The sequence below is a fragment of the Mycteria americana genome, chromosome 11, assembly GCF_035582795.1.
Source record: "Mycteria americana isolate JAX WOST 10 ecotype Jacksonville Zoo and Gardens chromosome 11, USCA_MyAme_1.0, whole genome shotgun sequence".
NCBI lineage: Eukaryota > Metazoa > Chordata > Aves > Ciconiiformes > Ciconiidae > Mycteria > Mycteria americana.
This window is the reverse complement of record NC_134375.1, coordinates 2466979-2488357: the sequence shown is the minus strand read 5'-3', so window position 1 is coordinate 2488357 and position 21379 is coordinate 2466979. Positions and strand designations below refer to the sequence as shown.

Here is a 21379-nt window from a genome sequence, read left to right as displayed (position 1 = left end):
AGAGAAACCATCTGAAATGGTAAAATTATCGAAGGAGCAGCTTTGCCCTCCTCTTTAGCTCCTAAGTCATTGCAGCTACTGGTTGAAAAAAATAATAAAAATGAATAAACATTGAGACTGTTGAGACGTTAAGAAAGACTTTCTAATTTTATTATAGTTAAACATTCTTTCAGAGGTGACCTCGCAGAAAATGCTGACCGTGAATAGTAGTGCTTCCCCTGATCTGCTCCGCGGTTAGTGACTGCTGTGTCTGGGTGTCATAAATCAAAAGAAGTTTGTCTGGAATGTGGAAAGTTAAGTTTGTTGCCCCAAAGACTTTGCAAGACGTTTACACTGTCCTGCCAAAAGCTAGGGGTTTTACTTCCAGGTAACAAATGCATGTAGGTGGTCTTCAGGCATTTTAGATGTGGGGTCCTTACTTCTGCATCGAGATGAACGCAGCAGTGCCAGTTCTTTAGATCCAGGTATTCAGCTTGTGTTCAAGACAACTTAATCTTAGGCTGATTTTTACCTGTTATTTACCCTAAGACAAAAAGCACGTGCTTACAGACTTTTTGCTAGTGGATGAAGATGCTGCCATGGTAAATCCAGTTATGCTGGATTCCAGGAAAGGTATTTTTGAGATGAACGTAGAAAGTTGTGAACCAAACAGTGGTTCTCAAGGCATATTTCTCAATGTCAGTGTAAAAATAGTCATATTTGTTATTAAATCAGTTGTAGAATTCTGGTGAAGTCCAAAAGGTAGCTAATAGAAGATAAAGACATTCGAGTTTTTACATTTTAGAAGGAACTTTTCGGCGAACAAGTTTTTCCACTGGAAAATGAGACACCTGTATTCATCTGGAAAATATGTGAACCCAAAAGTGTGTGACTGATTTAATACTCTCTGTGATGCCTGCACATGGGATAAACTGTGAATCAAAGCTATGACTGAAAAAAGCCATATTACTCAAGGCAAATATTCCAATATTTTACAGCACTTCAGTAAAAACATGTGTTATCCTTAACTTCTTTTATTTTGCATATTGAAGCTGAAAAAAATCGTACCAAAACTAAAAATATTTACAGAAAGTAGAATTTTCCATTCATAAAATTTTGTACTTGGGGATTCTGGATTTGGGGAGGGTGAAAACAAGATTTTTCTCTTTTCTAGCATGACCACAATCAATTATAGTTAGATTCTTTTTTTTTAATACTTCTTTTGAAAAGATGATTTAGCCCCTTTAGTATCAAAAATAATTCAGCGTCTTCAGGACCTGTACTGTGAACTTTTCACAAACGTGTATTTGGGCACGTAAAGGCAACTCTTTATGGCTGTACATATTTGCAAATGTAAATAACGTCTGCTATTTATGACGTTTGGGGACTTTTCAGGTTAGAAAGCAGGGACATAAATCATGAGCTGTAGTCATAGGTACTGGGCTGAACATGCAAGGGGTACATATTGCATGTGAAATGCCCAAGAAACCCTAAAGCTACAGTGTTTGAATCTTGATGAAAAAGGTGGCTCAGCAGAAGAGTTTCTGCCGACTGAGCTGTTAGTGGACAAGCCTCCCTGTCTCCCTGCTGGAGACAGGCTCTGGTTTAATGTGAATGCCAATCTAGGATTGCTAATCATGAAACGTGATTCCTTTCCATTTCCATACTGCATCCAACCCGTACAACACTGCTTCTCTTATTTGCTCTCCTCAGGTCAGAGATCTCTCTCCTGGGAAGTGGGAGCTTAGTTCAGTTTTCTTCTGTTCCGTCCTTCGACTTTCTGTTGACACAGCTAACTGGTGCCAGTTTGAATTATGACCTTCATTTTATGTGTCTGATGCCTTTTCATAGACTGAATAGCAGAGACTCCGTAGCAGACTCTGCTGTTCATAGACTCTGTAGCAGAGACTGACAACTCCTCAGCTTCCTTGCTTGATTAGGTATCCACTATGCATACGCAGTATGGACTTTTTGAATTTGATATAATTTATCTGGTGTATTTTTGTGGCCCGACTGTGCAATGGATTTGTATTTGACTGAGTAAAGCACAACACAGTTTTTCTCTGCCACCTGCAGCAGAGGAGACCGCAAGAGAGCCTACGTGTCAGGGAAGCCCCACTGTACAACCTGTCAGTGAAGCTGCTGCTTAGATGCACTCAGGAAAGAAAAGGAAGGCAAATAGCTCATAAAATATACCCTGGCCTTTCTCTAGCCACTCTCTCAGCGGGATGCTGTCCAGGACAGTCAGGTAATTAAAGGTCACAGTGGGTTTGCAAGGCGATGGTGCATAGAGGAAAGAATCTTTATTGACGTACTGATGGAGATCAGATGCTGCTGCTGATCCTCATGTCCGTGCAAGATATTTACAATTCCTTTCACATTGCTTCAACAGCTAGCCGTTTTTTGAGATTTAATGCGGAGGTATAGATCTGTCTAATTTTGTTTATAATATACTATATACAAAGCAATGGCTGTGTGCAAGAGATGGAAAGAGGTGATCTGCGGCACCATTACTTCCTTGCATGTGAAGTTGCTGAAATCATTGTCACAGCGAGAGTTTGTGTTTAGCCTGGTTGCAGCTGACCCATTTGTGCAGGGATGGCAAAAACAAGCACAAGTAAAGCTTTGATGTTCGCAACTGTCTAAAGCCTAAGTGCTTTTCCAGGTGCTCCACTGTTAAAGAAAGTGCAGATCAGTTCCAGGTGCATGTGCGGACTCATCCCTGAAGCGGACTGTATTAAATCCTTGTTACTGATAGTCTCCTCCTTTTGCAGCAATGCTGCGATTGCTGTAACCTGGGCCTGCGATTAAGGAGTGAGGGGAAAACCTGTGAGTCCAACATAAATCTGGGCTACCCTTGCAGTCATGTGATGCTGTCCTGCTGTGAAGGGGGAGATCACTTCATCCATCCAGAAATAAAAAGGCATCCTGAACCTTTGCCAACAGTGACACCTGAGAAAGGTAAGCGTCCATTTCTGATTTGAAGACGTTGCAGATAAGGTCTCTGTCTCACCCAGTTGTATGGGGAGGTGCTGGAAGGATTAATGCTACAGGAGCACAGTTGCCTTCCCTCTCAGATCAAATATAGACTCCCTTGTTCTTAAAACAGTTTTGAAAAAGAAAAAAATATGTAGGTGTTTCTGATCCTCAAAACATGCCTTCTTTAGTAGTTTGGGGGTTTGGGTTTTTTTCCCCTCCCAAGTCACATGGTACAGAGACCTGCCACTAGCCCTTGGTAAGGAGCAAAGGTGAAGCTGGTCTTGTCTTTTAGCAGAAGCAATCCTGAAAGATTCTGCATAAAGCAAATTATGAGTTTTTCCAGACAAAGTAGTCCCCTGGATTATGATACCAATGAAGCATCCTGGGAATAGATTTCCCATTGTACTGCTGAACATCACAGCAGCTTTCTCACGGCACACTCTGGAGAAGCCCCAGAGCGCTGCAAGTTTGTTTTTACTCTTTCAACGTATGAACATAGTGACGCTGAAGAGCTAAGTCAAATCCCTGCAGCCAAAGAGACATGACAAAGGGAGCATGACAAATCTGGAGCTTGGACAGCTATGCTTCCGCCCTTAGCCCGAGGTCACGCTCCTTCCAGCATGTAGCCACCTGTCATGCATGAGCTGCGTGGTAACCTCCTGCATATGCTAGGGTTCTGGTTTTGTCCATTCTCTTCTCATGAACTAAACGTGTATTTTCTCTCACCAACAAATGTAAGGGTTTATTCCGACCTAGCTGAGACCTCACCGAGCAAGGAAGTTTGCATGTATGTGTTTAAGAAAAGCTGACAGAGAAACTTGCTGAAGAATTAATTTTAGTATTGCAGAAAGTCTTGTCAAACTTGGCCAGGAAATGCAAAGGGCAGTGCTTTTGCCAGTGTTTAAAAGCAGTAGGTAGGATAGCCATGTCACTAGTAAGCGGGTCACAGAATGTTTGTAATGCTAGGTACAGAAGTAGCCAATAAATTAATAGTGGCGTTAAAAAGAGTTTCCAAACCAACTGGATAACTTTTTCTCCTGAAATGAGAAATTCAGTGTGGTTCTTCAGTGGGGCCAATTTCAGATGGGGCTTCAGTGTGATACCTTAGTTCAAATAACGATAGCAATGGCGTTAGTACTCAGCATGAAAGGTGAGCTTGGTCACAAGGGTCACCTTTTATGTCAGCGGCTCCTGTAAAACATCTGTCCCTCCAGCCTTACGGAAGGAGGTAGTGGACCTTCAGCACAATGGCCTTATCTTCAGGGTGCGTTCATTTGCTCTTGTCCTTGGAGTAACTGTTTTGGGTAGATTTGACTGTATCTGGAGTTGGTGTGAGCAAAAGCTCCATACTTTACAGTCCTAATGCCAAAACACCTGTTAGAGAACCCACAAGTGTTCTGTTGTAGTTTCAGAGACGGAAGATCACAATGAAGCTCTGTCCATCAGTAATGAAGCTGAACTGTCAAATAACCTGCCTGGAGATGACCTGGATGAATGTCTTATCTATGGTGGGGAACTCTGTCAGCATTTGTGTATAAACACTGTGGGGTCCTACAAGTGTTCGTGTTTTCCAGAATTCACTTTGCAAGATGATGGAACCAGCTGCTCTCCAGGTGAGAAAATGGGCAGGAAAAACCATGAATGATGGCATCTTTGTGCCACCTGCATTGATCTACCAAGCTTTTCTTTAGTTTCTCTGTAGTTTCTGTGAGTTTTTTTATGGGTACCGATGCATGGACATTTTCTGTGGAAACAACCTAAAAACAACCATTTAGGAAACTTAATGATGCCTCATTTTTGTGTATCGGTGGCATGAGATCAGGGTGGTATTTAATATGTTCAAATGAAGACTGTTTTCAATTTTCAGAAGAGAATTTGTAAAGATTGTTAATGAAATACCTTTTCTTCTTAGAGCAATCTTGTATTTCACAGTTAGCTTTCCTTTAGATAAACTTTACTCAGTTCAGACAGACAGCATTGCTTCCTGAACTTTGATTTTTATCTAAAATTATTAACATCTTTCAGGGATACAAAATGTAAATATATCTAGTGTGGTAAAAGTCTTGAAAAGACAGTCTATTGTGGTGTAATTGTTTTGATGTCTGGAGTTCTCCAATGGCAAGATTTCAAATCAGATAACCTGAAAAGTTGAAACCTTATATTAGTTACAAGTGCTTTCATTTATTTAACAAGCAAAACAAGTGTTGCCATCCAATGACAAAATTCCTTAGACTTCAAATACTTTCTGCCCAAGCCAAACAATGAGCATCCATTATGTCATTCTTCTCAATATGATGTTACAGTGCTTACATCAATAATGTGTTTGACAGTGTTTCTGCGGCAGCTGTCTGCTCTGTTGTTTATATTAAAATTCAGGGCAGGAGCCTAATCCAAAAGAGGTAAAGAAAATGGTTCTTATTTTGGCACTGCAAAATTTGGCTTGATCGCTCACCTGGAGCATATGTGTGTTTTTGTTTTGCTTTGCTGTGCTCCTTCCATTACTAACTCCGTTGAAGTGCAGATTTGGGTTAATACATCTTGTATCTGGGTAGTCAGTATTCTTGGCAGATCTGCAAGACCGCAGTGCTTGTGGCTGTGCCAAGAGGTGTAGAGGGATTTACAGAGCTCAGTTGAGGCAGAGGACTGTGATGAGGGTAGGGGACTGCGAGTGAGACATCTGAGACACATGGGAAGAGTGAGGCGAGGAAGGGCGGCTGCTGCTGTCACTGAGGGGAGATGGCAGGGCAGGGCAGGGCACCTCACTTGCTACGCTTGGCTAAACCGTATGTGCTCTACCTGGCGATGTGGTGCGGTGCCCTTTTATTTCTCATTTTTCCTCTGTGTAGGTGCGCATCTCTGTCATGTGGTCTGCGCATGGAGACCCACGCCAGACGGTTTTAAAGCTCAAACTGTTGGTAATTTTTACTCCTGTGATGAGATATAATGCTTTTGTATTTGTACCTGTCCCAGTACATTTCCTGCTCTTTGCTGGACTGTGAATGTTTTTGTATTTAACTTTTGTTTTTTAAAACGTGTCATGCTTTTTCACGAGGCTTCGAAGAAGTGATGTTCTTGCAGTGGCTCTGCAAGGAGAAAGCATACATAGATGGAACTTCAAAAGCTGCTTCTCGCTTCTCTGCTCTCTTTCTGGGGAAACCATTCAGGATATGCTACAAGCAGGTGTCTTGTATTTGCCTCTGTGTCATAGCCCATTGTATGTCTGTGATTTCTTTTTTTTTTTTTTTTTTAATGAAATTGCTCTTCCCATACCCCAAACCTGTACTGCAGTCACAGTTTGTCATTTAATGTCATCATTGTTTGGTGGCTCACACTTTGCTCCAGGTGACACTTGAACTCGAACCAATAGGAACAGGACACATCCCTCTTAAGGAAGAATTTGGCCTTACGGATTTAGGCTTCTGTTTTGATGGTATTGATAAACTGGATTACTCTTATTGATGTAACAGAGCTTTTTTTTTTTTTTTAAACTATCCTGATACCTTTAACATTACTGTTTGTTGAAAATCTTAATGACAGATAGCAGCTGTCATGTTTTCCACTTGGCTGTGTAAAAGTCATTCCAGAGTATCCTGTGCTTGTAAAGGTGAGCGTCTGCTTTTCATCTATGTTGAAATAGGATGTACAGAATAAGTTTAAAGACTTGTTTTGGGTTCTGCTTTTTTTTCATCATGCACCAAATGAAAGACAGCCACTGTCTTTACAATATAGCAGCATTTTAAAGAATAAAATTAACACTTTCTGTTTGATTCATTAGGTGTTGCAATATTTTACTCTACAGAAGTTATTTTAAGCCAAGCTGCCTGATCTGTATCCATGAGGCTTGTGAGCGTCTCCATTAGCGTGCAGCACTCTGTGTGTGCGTGCTGTTGGACAGTTGTTCATATCAAACAGATGGCAGCTTCCAAAACTGACTGTTCACCTCCGTGCACAAAATGTTCCCTCCTACAAACCATGATGGAGTGGGATGAATGGGACCGGGGCCCTTGCCATGGGGCGCCTGGTGGAGATGATGCTGTCCCTGATCCATCTCTGCCTCCCTTGCCTTACAGATCCTGACAGAGGACAGGCGACAAGGCTGGAAGCAGAAGCCACCGTCCCTCCAGCAGCCTCTCTTTCTCAGCCTCTTCTCATCATGTCCTTACAAGAAGAACAGGATAAGTGTAAAGGTATGTTGGAGGCATAAACCGCAGATGCAGACAAGTGAGGAATGTTTAGAGAGCATGAATAAAATTCCACACGTCCCTTCACCAATCTGATTTCAGTGCACATCCTTAATTTGTTACCTTTGGCATAAGGCTGAGGAATTGTCAGGGGAAACCTGAGGAAGTAATTTGAGGCTATACTCTGATTTCAGGGTTATTACACAGCTGCTATTTAGTTTAAGGTAAGCAGTGCAGCTGTGCAGCGTAATGTGAACAATACAGGTAGGAGTGGCAGAGGTGTGTTTCTGTGTAATAGGAGGGTTGTAAGTAGTGATTAGGGCTGTTGGGACAGATTGTTTACAAACTGCTTTCCCCATTGCCTAAACTGGGATTATATTTGGATGACCTGGAGGTTTGTAACTTCAGCTGATCTGCGTTGTGAATGCTAATGTATTTTGCAATTTTGCTTTGTATAGATAATGGCCCCTGCAAGCACATCTGCAATATTGTGGAAGGAAATGTTGTGTGCTCTTGTTTGTCTGGATATACTATCATGGCTGATGGGATTTCTTGTGAAGGTAAGTGGTTCAGGTTCACCACAGAGACGTGGTTAAAACACTTTTATATAGATCTCATTGATCTCATACCTCTAGGTGTTTCTCTAAGGGTTCCTTATTTTCAGTATTGTGAATTGCAAGTGGCAGTACAGAGGCCATGTGGCAGATGAAATGCCAGATCTGCTTCACAGATAACGCCTGAAACGCATCTATCCAGTGTGCCTGTTACCTGGGGACTTCAGGTGAAGGCAAGCCTGGATTTGTGCTCTTTTCCTCAGACATTCCAGGCTTTTTTTTAGCCTTCTTCATTTCTCTTCCCACTACTGTTCCTCCCCAGGGTCTGTCTACACAGCTATGGACACACAGCTTTTCTTCCTGAGAATGGGAGCAGCTAGCAGGACGTGGGCATGTTTGCTGTCCTGAGGACCTCCTCAGAGCTACAGCTCTGCCATGTCACCTGTTTTGTTTGCTTTTATTTCTGCTTGCCTTGAGAACCTGGGTTGAATGAGGCTTCACTGCTACAAAGAACGTGCCGTTGTGAGCTGGTCCAGCTCCCTGTGTTTCCCTGGACACTGAACCTCAGGGCTGCACAATGATGAACAGTGAATTCCAAAGCTGCGTCATGATCGTTCACGTTATATAAATTTTAAATGGACATGTTTGGGTAGTGACAAAGGATATGTTTACCCAGGAAAGATTTGGGGGTCGGAAGCAATGTCCTGTGACATACCTTAATTATAAATCTATAAGTATGGGAGCAATAACAGCCAGCAGTGAAATGCAAGTAGAAGCTTCTGATGCTCAGAGTTGCTCACAGGTGATGCACATCCCTCTTAATCTCTGGTCTTATTGAATAACAAATCATTTTCATGAAATTCCAGATAGTCTGTGAAGAAAATGGGAATTTAATATCACCAGATAAAATACTCACTGTGGATTGCTTACGCGAGTGTGGTGGAATCTAATTTGATTGATTAATGGCAGAATCAAAGGGGGCATTTCAAGGCAATCGTTTTCCTACAGGAGGTGAAAACATTCAGAAATGTCAGTGGAAGTAGTGAGTTTAAATTGTAGCAAGGGACATTTATAATCTATATTAAAGTAAGTATTTGATGGTAAGGGTGGTGGTGCACTGGAACAGGTTTCCTGCAAAGAGTGTGCGTTGCGTCTGTGTGACTGCCTGTTTTTAAGAATGGCTCTTTCTGGAATGACAAAAGTGTACGGGTGCGAGCAAGGACTAGATGATCTCCCAGGGTTTATTCCAGCCCTATTTTCAGTGTAACACTGTATATATTATAGCATGGTGCTGATGTGGTAGCTCCAATGCACTTCATTTAGAGATCTCCAGCGTGAAAGAAGTGTTGTTTCATTTCAGAATTTTTTCTAATAGAATTCTGTTTTTCCCTTTTGGCTGCAACATGTTCATATAGATTTGGATGAGTGCCTCACAGGTGCTCACGCTTGTTCCAGAGGACAATTATGTGTGAACACATTGGGATCATTCTACTGTGTCAACCACAGAGTGATCTGTGCAGAGGGCTTTATACTCAACAGGCATAGAAAATGTGTTGGTAAGATGATAGGTATAAGCCATTCACCACAGCATCATAATTCTTCATGCTCTGCAATGCGTTTAAACCATTTGTGCTAAAAGGCTCTCTGGCTATCTTTGCATATGACATTTCAATATGAGTTAGTAAAAACACATGTGCACCATTTGCTCAGCCACTTAACATCATGAGTTGTATGCTATTTGGCTTTTTCCCTAGCAATACATTCTCAGGATACATATAACTTTGCTCAAAAGTCATAAAAGTTCATAGGTTTGATGACCACAGCAGTACTGATGACTATTAAACTGGACTAAGAAAACATAGCAGTTGATCTCTCTGGACAGTGTCAATACTGCCAAATCCCCAGACCTCATGAAACAACAAAACTTCATAAATACAGCTCAAGAAATCTGCATAAGTCTGGGCAGTGGAAAAGATCCATTCCAAAGTGATGGAATTTTAAAATTCAGATTAGTCCTTTGTTGATTCTGGCACAAATTTCTTTGTGTAAAAGTCAAAGATGCATCATAATTCTGCTGTATCATCCCTGCTATTTAAGTTCATATAAGAAACCAATCTATTTTTACAAGTGTATTTATGAGGATTTAATTTGCTCCAAAAAGCCAAGGCCTGAGCTTATGGAATAGTTTCTGTTTGGGGTACTTTTCTAGAGGCTGGTTTAGGAGGCATCTGAGCTGCAGCAGTGTTGTGTGGTAAGACCTGGAAAACCGGAGCACCTGGAGACCTCTGGTCATAAACGAAAGCAGTAGTGCCTGTGACTATAATGTCATGTGTGAATACATTTGCCTTCTTCCACCCCTGTCCTTCCCCCTACATTTATAACGTTGTTTTCCTGACCATCACAGCTTTGGTTTTGTTCCTATCTTTTAAAAGCTCTGTGATCTCATCTTATTAATGAGCATCATATGGCATGAGGGCATGAGCAGGAAAGTTTATACAGTGTCATAGTTTAGAGCAGAACTGTGATTTACTAGCTTCTGGGTTTTCCTTAAATTGTCAAAATTGGAATTTTTTAAATTATTATTATTTATTTTGAAATCAGAGATAATGGTAAGTATGGAAAACTAATGAAATTATTTAGTTTAGTTTAAATGGCTGAGAGAACACCACTGGAAGGAAGGATGCCTTTACAGAGGAAATACCAGACTGTGAGATGGAAGATGGTATTTGCAGTTGGCCACAGTCTGCATGGTGCATTTCATGGCTTTCACAGAGCCTGCTGCATGTACCACGCTTCTGAATATAAGGTCTGGTAAGCGACCAGCTGAGGGAACTGCCTCACCTTGCTTTCTGCTTCTGAAAATCTTGCCATTTAATCCCCTGATGTTTTTCCTGGACTATGCAGTAAGGATATACCTGTCCTTTTCTACATCTCCCAGGAGCGTTTTGAAACTAAATTAATGCATGTTTGTCAGCAACTTTGGCAGAAGGTGCTATAGAAGATGCCAAGCGCTTCCTTTTATTCACTTTCTTTTTCTCCTGTCCTCTACTCATGACATTATAACAGAGTTTTATTGTGACTGATAGAAGATAAACCTCAGGCATCGCTAATAAAATGAAAGATACAGCTCTCATTTGTAAAGCTAAAAGATCCTCTTCTCCCTCACTAAATAACAAACCTCTGTATTTCTCTAATACAAGTCAGGTTTTTACAGGTATCCTTGTAAATAGTCTAGAAAACTTTGAAGTTTCTCTTTCTTTTTGGGTAGATAGACCCTGTGTTCTCCCTACTCGTATACAGCTCTGCTCTGTGTGTGGTGCCTGGAGAGCATTTGCCATATTTAACATTTCTCCTGCTTTTCTAGTCAAAGGGAAAGCCACAAGCATACTGTGGTTTCTGCGTTATTCAGCTGCCTCATTGCAGCCATCTTCACCTAAGGTATCCTTTTCCAGCTTAACTGCTTTCGTGCTCCATCTTGAGCTATCTCAAACACCATGAGGAAAGCTGTGGTAATTTGTTTGCAAATTATTGTTGTTTTAATGATGTTACTCTTTGCATATTTTAGGGACGGGAGGAACAATCTTTGCACAGCAACACAACAGCTGATAACCTTTTATCTGTTGAATTTCCTTTAGCCAAACTGTGGAAGATTATAATTCCAGGTGCATTCAAGAGCAGATATCCAGAATTCCTGAAAGCCAGCCGTGCACAATGAAGAGTCACCAGCTGTTTAAATAGCTTGCACACACCAGCTTTGTGTAACTTTGTGAACAGATATTAAAATGTCCTTAGGCTTGAAAGCTCCACGTTCTCCAGAGATAAGAGCCAGGTTGGATGTTTTTGAAGTGGATTGCTTTTCCTGGTGACTTTCAGGCAAAGTCATTACCACCACCCACGTGCACGCTGATGGGAGACTACTTTGCTACTTTCTTTGCTACTCCCACCTACATTTTCCCCCCTGCCAGAGTGAGCAGTAATTTTATTGCTGAACCATAGGGACTGTGCGTGAGCACAGGATGGGTGGTTGCAAAGTAACAACGGGTCTAAATTAAACAGATGTATTCCATAAAACAAATAGAGCTGAAGTAATTTGAAGAGAAAAAAAATCATGAGAAACTACACATGCGGGTCAAAAAAAAGCCTGCATTTCACATTTTTATAAAAATGTGCATAAAAATTAATTTTTAATGTCGAAGTACGTATTGAAAAAAGTAGCACTAGGTAAATGTTGATATTCCTTTGCAAAAAAGTCAGCTTCTTAGATGCAACAGATATGCTCAGGGATCATGTATATGTTGCTGTTTTCAACAACAATTCCAGGGAAAAAATGAGATATTACACAATTACATTTCATTCTGGTTTTTACTGATATAAAGTGAGGAATGCTGTTGCCACACACATAGACCTAGTAGATTTCTCAAAAATTAACTTTTTTTTAATTAGTGTGACTTGTTTTTAATATATTACTGAATTATTTTTCCTCTTATTCCTGTTTTTTTATAAATATAATCTTGCCCTACCTCACAGTCTTAATTGTGTCCGATGAAGACTACAGCTGGTCCAATGTTGGGAATTAACTTTGTTTCAAACTGAAAACATGAATCATATTTTTCCTAGTGCTCTCTCAAGCATCTCACTGACTTGTTGAGTTGGTTTCCAGTATTGAAGAGAGACAAGTTATGGGCGCTCTTGATTTCATGGGTGATCAACAGGGACAAAAAAAGGAGAGAGAGAGCTCGTTCTGTTTTATAAAAATGTATTCAGTCCTCAGTCCCCTCTATCTCGTGCCATAACGGTAGAGCAAAATAATAGTAGGTACAGCCGGGGCTGAACAGAGCTAGCGCAGGAGCTCGTGTGCTGCCCCAGCACAAACTGGGACCATATTCCCAAAGATGCCTTTTCCCACCCTCACGTTCATACTAAGGGACGCGGTTTTGCAATAGGCATTGGTAGTGAGAGCAACGACATGGACAGATGGGAACTCATGAGAAAGGTGCTGCAGGGCTTCTGAGATCTCATTTTGTGGCCTGACCATTTAGGAATTAGTTTAGAAAAATGAACAAAAAAGGGCAAGTCTGTTTAATAAAATGAAAAGGGAACTTTGGCGGGCTGGCAACTGGCCTGGTATCAGAGATGGAGATTCATGCCCTAACATTGGATAGGACAGAGCAGAGCTTTGCACACTGCATGGCTCATGGTTTAAGCCTTGCATCTCAGCCCAGGTCACAATCCTTAGGCTGTAGAGATCATCAGTGTATCACTTGTGCACAAAACTTTCATTGAAAGCAAAAATTCTGCATGTAATCTTCCAGTTTCCATAATTTTAATTTCCTCAAATGCGTTCTGGCCAGTTCTACTTATTTTCTCAAGTACTCGGAAATTTGAAAATTGAATCAAAAAATATAGACAAAACATGAAATTATATTAGATCTTTTTTTCTCTGTGAAATCTTAACCTTCTTTTTACCTGTTTACACCTGCTAATCAGGTGGAATACTTCCTACCTTATTCGGGTAGTATTTCAGACGAACATGCTTTCCTCCTAGTGGCTCTTTTGACTGAACGGACTTAAGTTCATATGATGCAGTGCTGACAGTGTCTTTATCTGAGAAGGCTTTTTGCCTTCTGGTTTGCAACAAAAGATAATCTCAGGTCTGTTGTATAGCCAGTAGAAAGTCTTGCACTGGTTTGGATGCTGTTAAGTGGCTATCCATAGCCATTTTTCTCTAAAATTTAAAAAAAAAACCTCAAATTTATTTAAGAACTAAGTCTAGTTAGGTGGGAGAGATCTACCACAGCAGCTCATACTCTTCTCCCAGCATGTGAGGGTTTTTTTTTCAGTTTTGGGTGTGTTTTTTTGTTTTCCCCAAGACCACTTACGAGACTATTGCTGCTTACTCTTCATTCTGATGTGTAGCAACTGGGAAACTGTCCAAGCATTAGGAGGACATAACCCTGTAAAAACTTTGGGGTAGGCAAGTACCTGCCACTCAGTGGAAGTACTCAAACATCGTGTGGGACAGGCAGAAAGAGATCTAGCTGATGGTAGCGACCTTGCTGTGGATTAATCAGCTGGCTTTGGAAAGCAAGTACACAGCATGTGAAGAATAGCAACGGCAAACAAAAATAAAACACACATAAATGAGAAGTGAAATGGCACCAAGCTAGCGTACTGGGCTTGCAGAACTCAGTGCACATCACCAGTTAGCTGTCTTCAGCAGGAACTGAAATTTCTTGGTGCTCCTCTTCATCTATGTGGTAGAAAACAAGCTGACACATTTTCTGACAAAAAGCTTTTAAAATGGCTTTTCCTGTTTTCATGCTCCACAAGGGGAAGTAATATATCTGATGTTGTACTTATCTGAGAATGAGGTTCTACAGCCAAAATGAAAATCTGATTTAAACAATACTTGCTTTATTGTATAGTACGAAAACAGCTTCATGCGCAGAGAAACCGGATGATTCGTAATGGTTATGGTCACATTTCGCTTTTAGTTTTACTTATTAGTTTTATATAGAACTGTGAACGTGTAAGATTTTGTGGAAAATGGCAAGAAAGTTTCTCTTCCCAGTCTCTACCCCTTTTTGTTGCTTCTAAGTGTTTGCTCATCATGCTATTCCTAGCTTTCATTATTGAAATAAGCAAAACCCGAATTTGAGATTATTTAATCCAAGCCTATCAAAACGTATCTTTTTAAAGGTGCGGCATATTCCTTTCCAAATTGTCCTACGTTCCACAATCTTGTATTTAAGGGATTTTTTTTAAAAGAACTTTTCTACTACTCCACCTGCGGAAATCAGATCTCTTTAAAGATTTAAATACCAATTTACAAACTTGATTGAGCCTTCAGGATTCCTCTCTCCGTATTTTCTTGTCTATCCAGTTCTAATGACGCATTCCTTAGGAAGTAAGTACGTTACGTGACTCCACATCCATGAGGCAGGCAGTTTCAGTACCTATCTCTTGCAGCAGTTCCACACCAGCAGCTCCTGTCTGCCTGGCATGAAGCAGCAGGACTGATAAATAGCCTGAGCTATAAAAACCTGGCAGTGAGCAGTAAGCATTAATCACTTTCTCATTCAGTTGTCCAGGAGGTTTCTATCCAGTAAACCAGAAGCTGATTATCAGTCCTCTGCCCACCCTGCATGTAATCGGTTCTGTCCATCCCTTGTCCTCAATGCCTGCACCATCCACTGCACATGTGGGAAGAGGGCAGGAGAAGGAAATCTCCCTGTGATTTGCGTCTCTTGAGTTACTCTGTGTTAACAAAAGGTCCTGGAATAAGAAATCTCTCATCAGAGCACTGTAGCAAAGTCTGTATTGACTATCTTTTGGAAGAAATGGTTTCACTTGAGCTTTTGACTCCTTCCAAAAGAGCAGGAAGAGGCAGATCACTTGATAAATGTGAGGCACTGAATTGTTTAACTTTTTCTTGTAGACATTAATGAATGCGTAACAGATACGCACACCTGCCAGCGGAGAGAGCACTGCGTCAACACGATGGGATCATTCAAATGTCTCCAGGAACTGAGCTGTCAGCCAGGTTATGAACTTAAGGATGGAGAATGTGTTGGTAAGACAAGTGTTTTTCAGCTGATGCAATTGCTGTTACCAAAAAGGAGAGGAAAGGGATTGCAAAGCATTTTATTGTTGCTGGTCTGTGGTATCAGGCTTGTAACTAAAAAAGGCTGATCATTATGGAAACGTTTGGCTTCATAGGCCCCTTCTGTACATTCACTTACTTGAAATAGTTTCCAGCGATAACTATAAATTATTTGGAAAATGGATGAAGCCTTATGAATTAGGATTTACCTTGTTTACCTTGTTTAATTCTCTCTCTATGAATTAGAGAGAGAAATCACTGAGGGAGGAATTCCTATTACGCTTCTCTGCCTAGCTCTGCTTTTCTCTGAAGGGGCTGATACTGTTTGCTGTTGGACACTGAATCACAGCCTGAATGGATCATGGGGCTGACTCAGTCTGGTCCTTCCTGTGTTTAGGAGGTCTGTCTGCATTTATTTACATTTGGAATGGTCACGGGGTTAAGAAATTATTCTTCATCTCCCCCTTCTTGGTCTATGTAGAAGTCTAAAGGAGAAGCTAACCTCAGTAGTCATAGCGTAGCAGAAGTTCTGCAGCACAGGAGTATGCAAGAGACATATGTGCCCTGCCTTCCAGGGCAAAAGTCAGTGTTATTTACTCCTAATTTTTTTACACAAAGAGTTTCCTGACAGCTGGAGTAAGAGATGCCTGAGGAAAGAACTTAGCTCTTCACATATAACATAAGGTTATAAAATAGAAATTATCAGAAATCTCGCTTTATATACAGCTGTTTTAAGTAAGCCGTGGTTTACTTGAAGAGGCTGTTTGTGAATGTCTTGTTCTGTTGTCTGATTCTATAGCGTTTCTAACATTTATTGCTAATCTAAATTGCTTTCTAGTCTTAAAGTTTGATTATAACAGATTATAAAATCTACAAATTGTTTTAAAGTAGCCTTTAAATTAATGACTTAAAAGAAAGACTAAAATTTCAGAACTACTCTGTGTAAAATTGCCTACAGGTAACTATTGAATTTGCAGAGGTTTATGAACTACTCAATTCCATGTTTTTCTTTGTCTTAATCTATAAATATGGTAGGAAGACTTATTAATATAGTACCTTCTGGGAGACTGGTGATGCTCCCTCATGAGCTCAACATTGAACTGAGGAGCTAGAATAGAAAGAGAAGTGCCAGCACTTCTTCCCTTGTCTGCCTGGAGGAGTGGGGACTCCTCAATTGTGGACTTTCCTCCGTTTGTCTTTATCTTCTAGTGAAGATGTTCATCATAGGGAGTGTTCTCAGGAGCCAGCGTATGTTAAAGCAGCATCTGAAAATATTCACAGGAACTGAATTTCGAATGTATTTATAGCTGAAGTCTGTTCCTAGGTGGGGTTTCTTCAACTGGAAAATGGAAGCAATGCCACGATACCAGCTGATCCTTGCAGTTACTCAACACAGATCAGTTTGGTATAAATGTATAAGTTTGAAACTTGCAGGAAGTGTTTTCAGTGTGCCTAGAAAGCAAGCATTAAGTTGGTGAACATAATTTGAGAAATAATTTCATATACATAATAAGAAATGAGAAAGTTGTGTTGAGCTCTGGCTGCAGAGTAAGAAAAAAAAGCAAAATATGTTACTAATATTACTACGTCTCATTCACATTTTTTTCAGAATAGGTTTCAGAGTTGGGTAATTTTTGTTCTGTGTACATAAGTACATATATATATACACACACACATGTCTGTGTACACAGTGAAATCCCAGCCCTGTTCAAATGAGGTGCCCTATTAGTATCAAATTCAGTGGAGGTAGGTTTCTGCCTAGAATTCCTGAGGTATATAAGGAATAAGAGACTATTTTGCTTTTGAAAGTGTGGTACACATTTTATTATGTGTACCTTATTCCTAGTTTTAATTTGGGTCTTTAGGATTTTAAAACTGCAGATGTTTCAGTATTCATGGTTTACAAGAGATGCTGTGAACAAGGCAGGAGGGACCTGAATCAAATTTGCTGCAGCACCTAACGAATTCTGAAGCCTATGCTGAAGTGGATGTCCAGGAGCAAACAGACCTAAACCTCAGATTTCCCATAGGCAGTGTTGGGTGTCTGGTTTAAATAATGCTTCCTAACTTCCTTTCTGAGACGTTAACTAGTCATGAAGACTGCTGAAATTTACACGTTAACTAGTCGCAATTTGATCTAATTAACAGATATTGATGAATGCGAGAGAGGAACTCATAGTTGTAAAGTAAACTTCGTTTGTCAGAATACAGAAGGATCATTCTACTGTGAGTCAAAGCAACGCTGCATGGATGGATTTTTACAAGACCCTGAGGGAAACTGTGTTGGTAAGTGTGACCAGCAATATGTTAGCTATGCGTGCATCAGCACTGGCCAACTCCTGTTCCTTTTAGCCTGTCCAAGGGGTGTATGTTGACCACATATACCAAATCCTGCTGTGAATTGGATTTAAACATTGCTGTCCTTTGAAAGATATGCATGCTTGCATATTGAATTTGAAAGTGTTAGCACCGCAGACCTTCATCAGCCTTATCTTTGTAGCACAAATAATTGAAATGAAGGAAAAGAAGTGACAGCTGTAAGAAAACAGACCAGAGAGGTTAAATAGCTTCTCTCGCTATTCTAATTCATTTTCTTCACCAGATATTAATGAATGCACATCTCTCCCTGAGCCATGCAAACCAGGATTCAACTGCATCAATACTGTTGGGTCTTACACCTGCCAAAGGAACATGCTGACATGCAGCAGAGGCTACCACTCCAATGAGGAGGGAACCCGATGCATTGGTAAGGTCAGACTCTGTCAGTGTCTGCTCAGGTGCCCTCGCAGAGGAAAAAGTAAATTTCAGTTCTAAAAAGAGGTTTTGAGTTACCTCCAGATTCCTAAATGTATTTGAGGAATGGGAATTTGCTGTATGCATTTGCTGTCCAAGCAGCTCAGTGATTTGTTTGCACTACAGGGTGCTGCACTGATGCCTCCCTGCTGCATGGAGTTCCTCTTGGTGACATTGTTTTTGACCGCATATGGGATTTACTGGCTTCCGTTCCGGAGTGAATGTGATTTAGTTACTTTTTAAACTCATGCTGTCAGTCAAAACCATGATCCTTTGCTATTGTTTCCAGTATCTCACTATAAGTGATATGATCTGAAACCATGGGATGCAGCAAATGAGAAACACTGAGTCTGCGGACTCACGAGAGTAGTACTAAGTGGATGTTCTTCGTAGCGCTATGATGAATGGTGTTCTCCATGTACATACAGTTGCGTGTATGTTTAGGGCAAAGTCTTACTTTCTTTGTGAAAAGAATGTTAAAATATTCATATAGGCTGGCATGCAGATTGATACTGATTTGTATTTGTTCCAGTGTGTTTATGGAGTTACTGACTCAGAATAGCAGATTTCATCTCTTATTAGCATTTGTTCTGCAAACGAGCACGCTAGGCACGAGGAGTTGAAAGCTTGGTCCTTGGTGCCCAAGGCAAGGCTGGCTATGTGTTCTTTAATTCCCCATGTTCTGTGTTACACAAAGTAGGAAATCATAAAGTGACAGCAGGGGAAAAAAAAAAAGAAATGACAAATCAGCATTTTGCTTAGTGATGATATCCTAATGACTTCTATTTATGTTCCCTTTGAATAAAAGGAAGGATGAAAAATAAACAAAATATGCTTTGTGATACTACAGGTGGGTGGACGCCATGTTGGCAGCTATTAATTTGGTCATGACTAGCAACTTGTAGCGAAAAATGGTGATATAGATAGACCCCATTTCCGCATAAATTTCTGCACTCTCCTTTTCACTCTTCATTATGCTCCTATCCCCCTTCATGATTTTACCCCCAGGACTGTCCGGACCATGCTTGGCCAGTGAGAAGGTGGGGAAGATTTGGAAGTAGCAGAAGATGGGGACAGTTTATGTGTGTAACTGAGGAACTTGAGAAAGCTTCCTCATGCAGCTCTAGGGGCTTGTGTTCTGTAAATTCGGGGCAAAGTAGTGCAGTCTCATTTGCTGTCCTATTGTATAGCAGCCTGAAATATTTCAGTTGTTTCAAAGGGGAAGTCCAAAAGTCCTGTCTGTCTCAGTTGCTCTGAAGACACAGTTCTTCAGCTGGTTTCGATCAGTCCTGTTTCAGCGAAGTCAACGGGGCTAGGTACGTTTGCACCACCTGAAGCGTGGTGACCCTGAAATTGTTTTTAGGGTTACCACCGTGCCAGCGTCTCCATGAATGCCTTTTTTTTTTTCGCAAGTCAGCAGCCATCAGTGAGCAGCTCAGAAGTCCTGGCTGTAGTGCTAACAGTCTTTGCTTTCAAGCCCTGCTAACAGCTAGGGCAAATTATGTTCCTAAATTTCAAACTGCTGATTTATAGGAAGAACTCTTCTAGTTCTTCTAGTTAGGAAGAACCAGGGAAGCTTTTCTTCCCCGGTTCTTCCTAAAAGAGAGTCACTGTGTGTAAATGTGTGACAGAGGAGGAAATTGCCATTATTCATACAGCATTTATATCTTTAAAGCGTGATGAGATAACACAATGCATTGTAATTACTGATGAGACTTTGTCTCTGCATGATTGACAATGCTTTTAAGGAGCAGGTATAAGGAAGCTTCTCTAGTTTGATTTTGGGAAAACAAATGATTAATGTGAACTGGTGATTTCTCTGTCTTTGCTGTGTGCACTCTGTCTCTGTTTGCAGTCTGTATCTTTTGGTATTTTTTTGGTATGGCTTTCTTTAAGTAGGCAGAGAGCATGCAGAAGAAACAAGAAAAGCATATGGTCCTAATTTCTCCTCTCTATGATAAAGACTAGTTTCTTTAAGGCATTACAATAGCTAATCAGATTCCTGATTCAGATTTATTCATAGTAGTAAATACATCATCTGCACATGTTTCTCCAGCAGACCTACAACTGTATGGTCATCTTCTCTGTTTAGAGGATTCATCTCGAAAATGTTCGTATTTTCTGATTTAGTAAATGAGTTATTAAAAACTACCTCTTACATTTAACGGAAAACTACTGTAACTGTTGTGAAATATAGCACACTTCTGATGGTATAATGCCCTAGAACTAATTAAAGTCTGAACACAATGAAATATATAATTTTGAACAAATTAATGAAATGGTTGCACACATTAATTCATTACAAATAAAACTGCTACTTTACAAATTTGTATCTGCATTAGAAACGTCCTTGTTTTGATGCTACCTCTGATCTTAAAAAGTAAATGAGGAGACAGTGTTTCAGCAGAAATCTATGAGCCTGTCAGGAATTCCTTGCTGGGCCAGTGGCATTCCCTGCCATCCCTAACCCCGGTGCCGGCAGGGACTGTGTAGGTGGGAATCTGCTGAAATATTGAACAGAGTGTTTGTTAGCGCCTCTCATCAGGGTTGATATAATCTCCACTTTTCCAAATCCAAGTTTCTGTGATAAGTAACTTGCTCTCACTTCCCTGTCGTTTTCTCAGCAAGTGACCGCTTTCCGGAGCACTCTCCAAGGCCGTTGTTTGACGGAGAACTGCCCAGGAACCCTTTGAAATGAAATAGTGCTCAAATTTATGACTTCAAATAGGGCAGTATGGGAGAACCTCCAGCCTTAGACTACAATCCTAATTAATATTACAGGAACAGGGATTTGGGTTGTAAAAGTAGTTGGAAGATGTGAATAACAGGAAGGAAGCAGGATCTGATGGCTTAGGAAATGGCAGAACTCAGAATACTTAAAGAAATACAAGTTTCTGAGGGTTAATCAGACTTTTTGATGCTTCTTGTCACAGATGGTAGCAGGGATTTGTTAGATACTGATGAGCTATTTAGTCATGTTGCAAATCGTGTAAATCAGCGTGTATTGAAAACTCTCATCTTCATCTGAGGATTTTAAAAATGAGACTGGAAGTGATGCATGTGAGTGGAGAAGCAACTAATTTGTTGGTATTGGATTTTGGATGAGAGGCCACGAGGAATATCAAAATGTGAGTTGATTGAGAAAAGAAAAAAGATCAACATTGGGAAGAGCAAAAGGTAGACAGCAGAAGGAAGATTGAAAGGGCAATTGGAGATGAAAATAGCAATTGCTTTAATTGAAGGGATGAGCAGAATTTCTGGCTAGTTCTTGTTTTGCTTTAAATGGCTTG

The 21379-nt window shown here is 40.5% G+C and overlaps 1 protein-coding gene across 3 annotated transcripts in view; it reads left to right on the top strand.

Moving 5' to 3' along the window:
* Positions 1-21379, top strand: part of FBLN2 (fibulin 2) — a 97202-nt gene that overhangs the window by 65496 nt on the left and 10327 nt on the right. For all 3 annotated transcript variants that reach the window (XM_075513721.1, XM_075513719.1, XM_075513720.1), the window contains exons 5-11: positions 2754-2940; positions 4365-4571; positions 7029-7145; positions 7598-7699; positions 15132-15266; positions 17445-17582; positions 17899-18042. In XM_075513721.1, the coding sequence (XP_075369836.1) occupies positions 2754-2940; positions 4365-4571; positions 7029-7145; positions 7598-7699; positions 15132-15266; positions 17445-17582; positions 17899-18042 (1030 nt within the window). The remainder of the gene's footprint in view (positions 1-2753; positions 2941-4364; positions 4572-7028; positions 7146-7597; positions 7700-15131; positions 15267-17444; positions 17583-17898; positions 18043-21379) is intronic.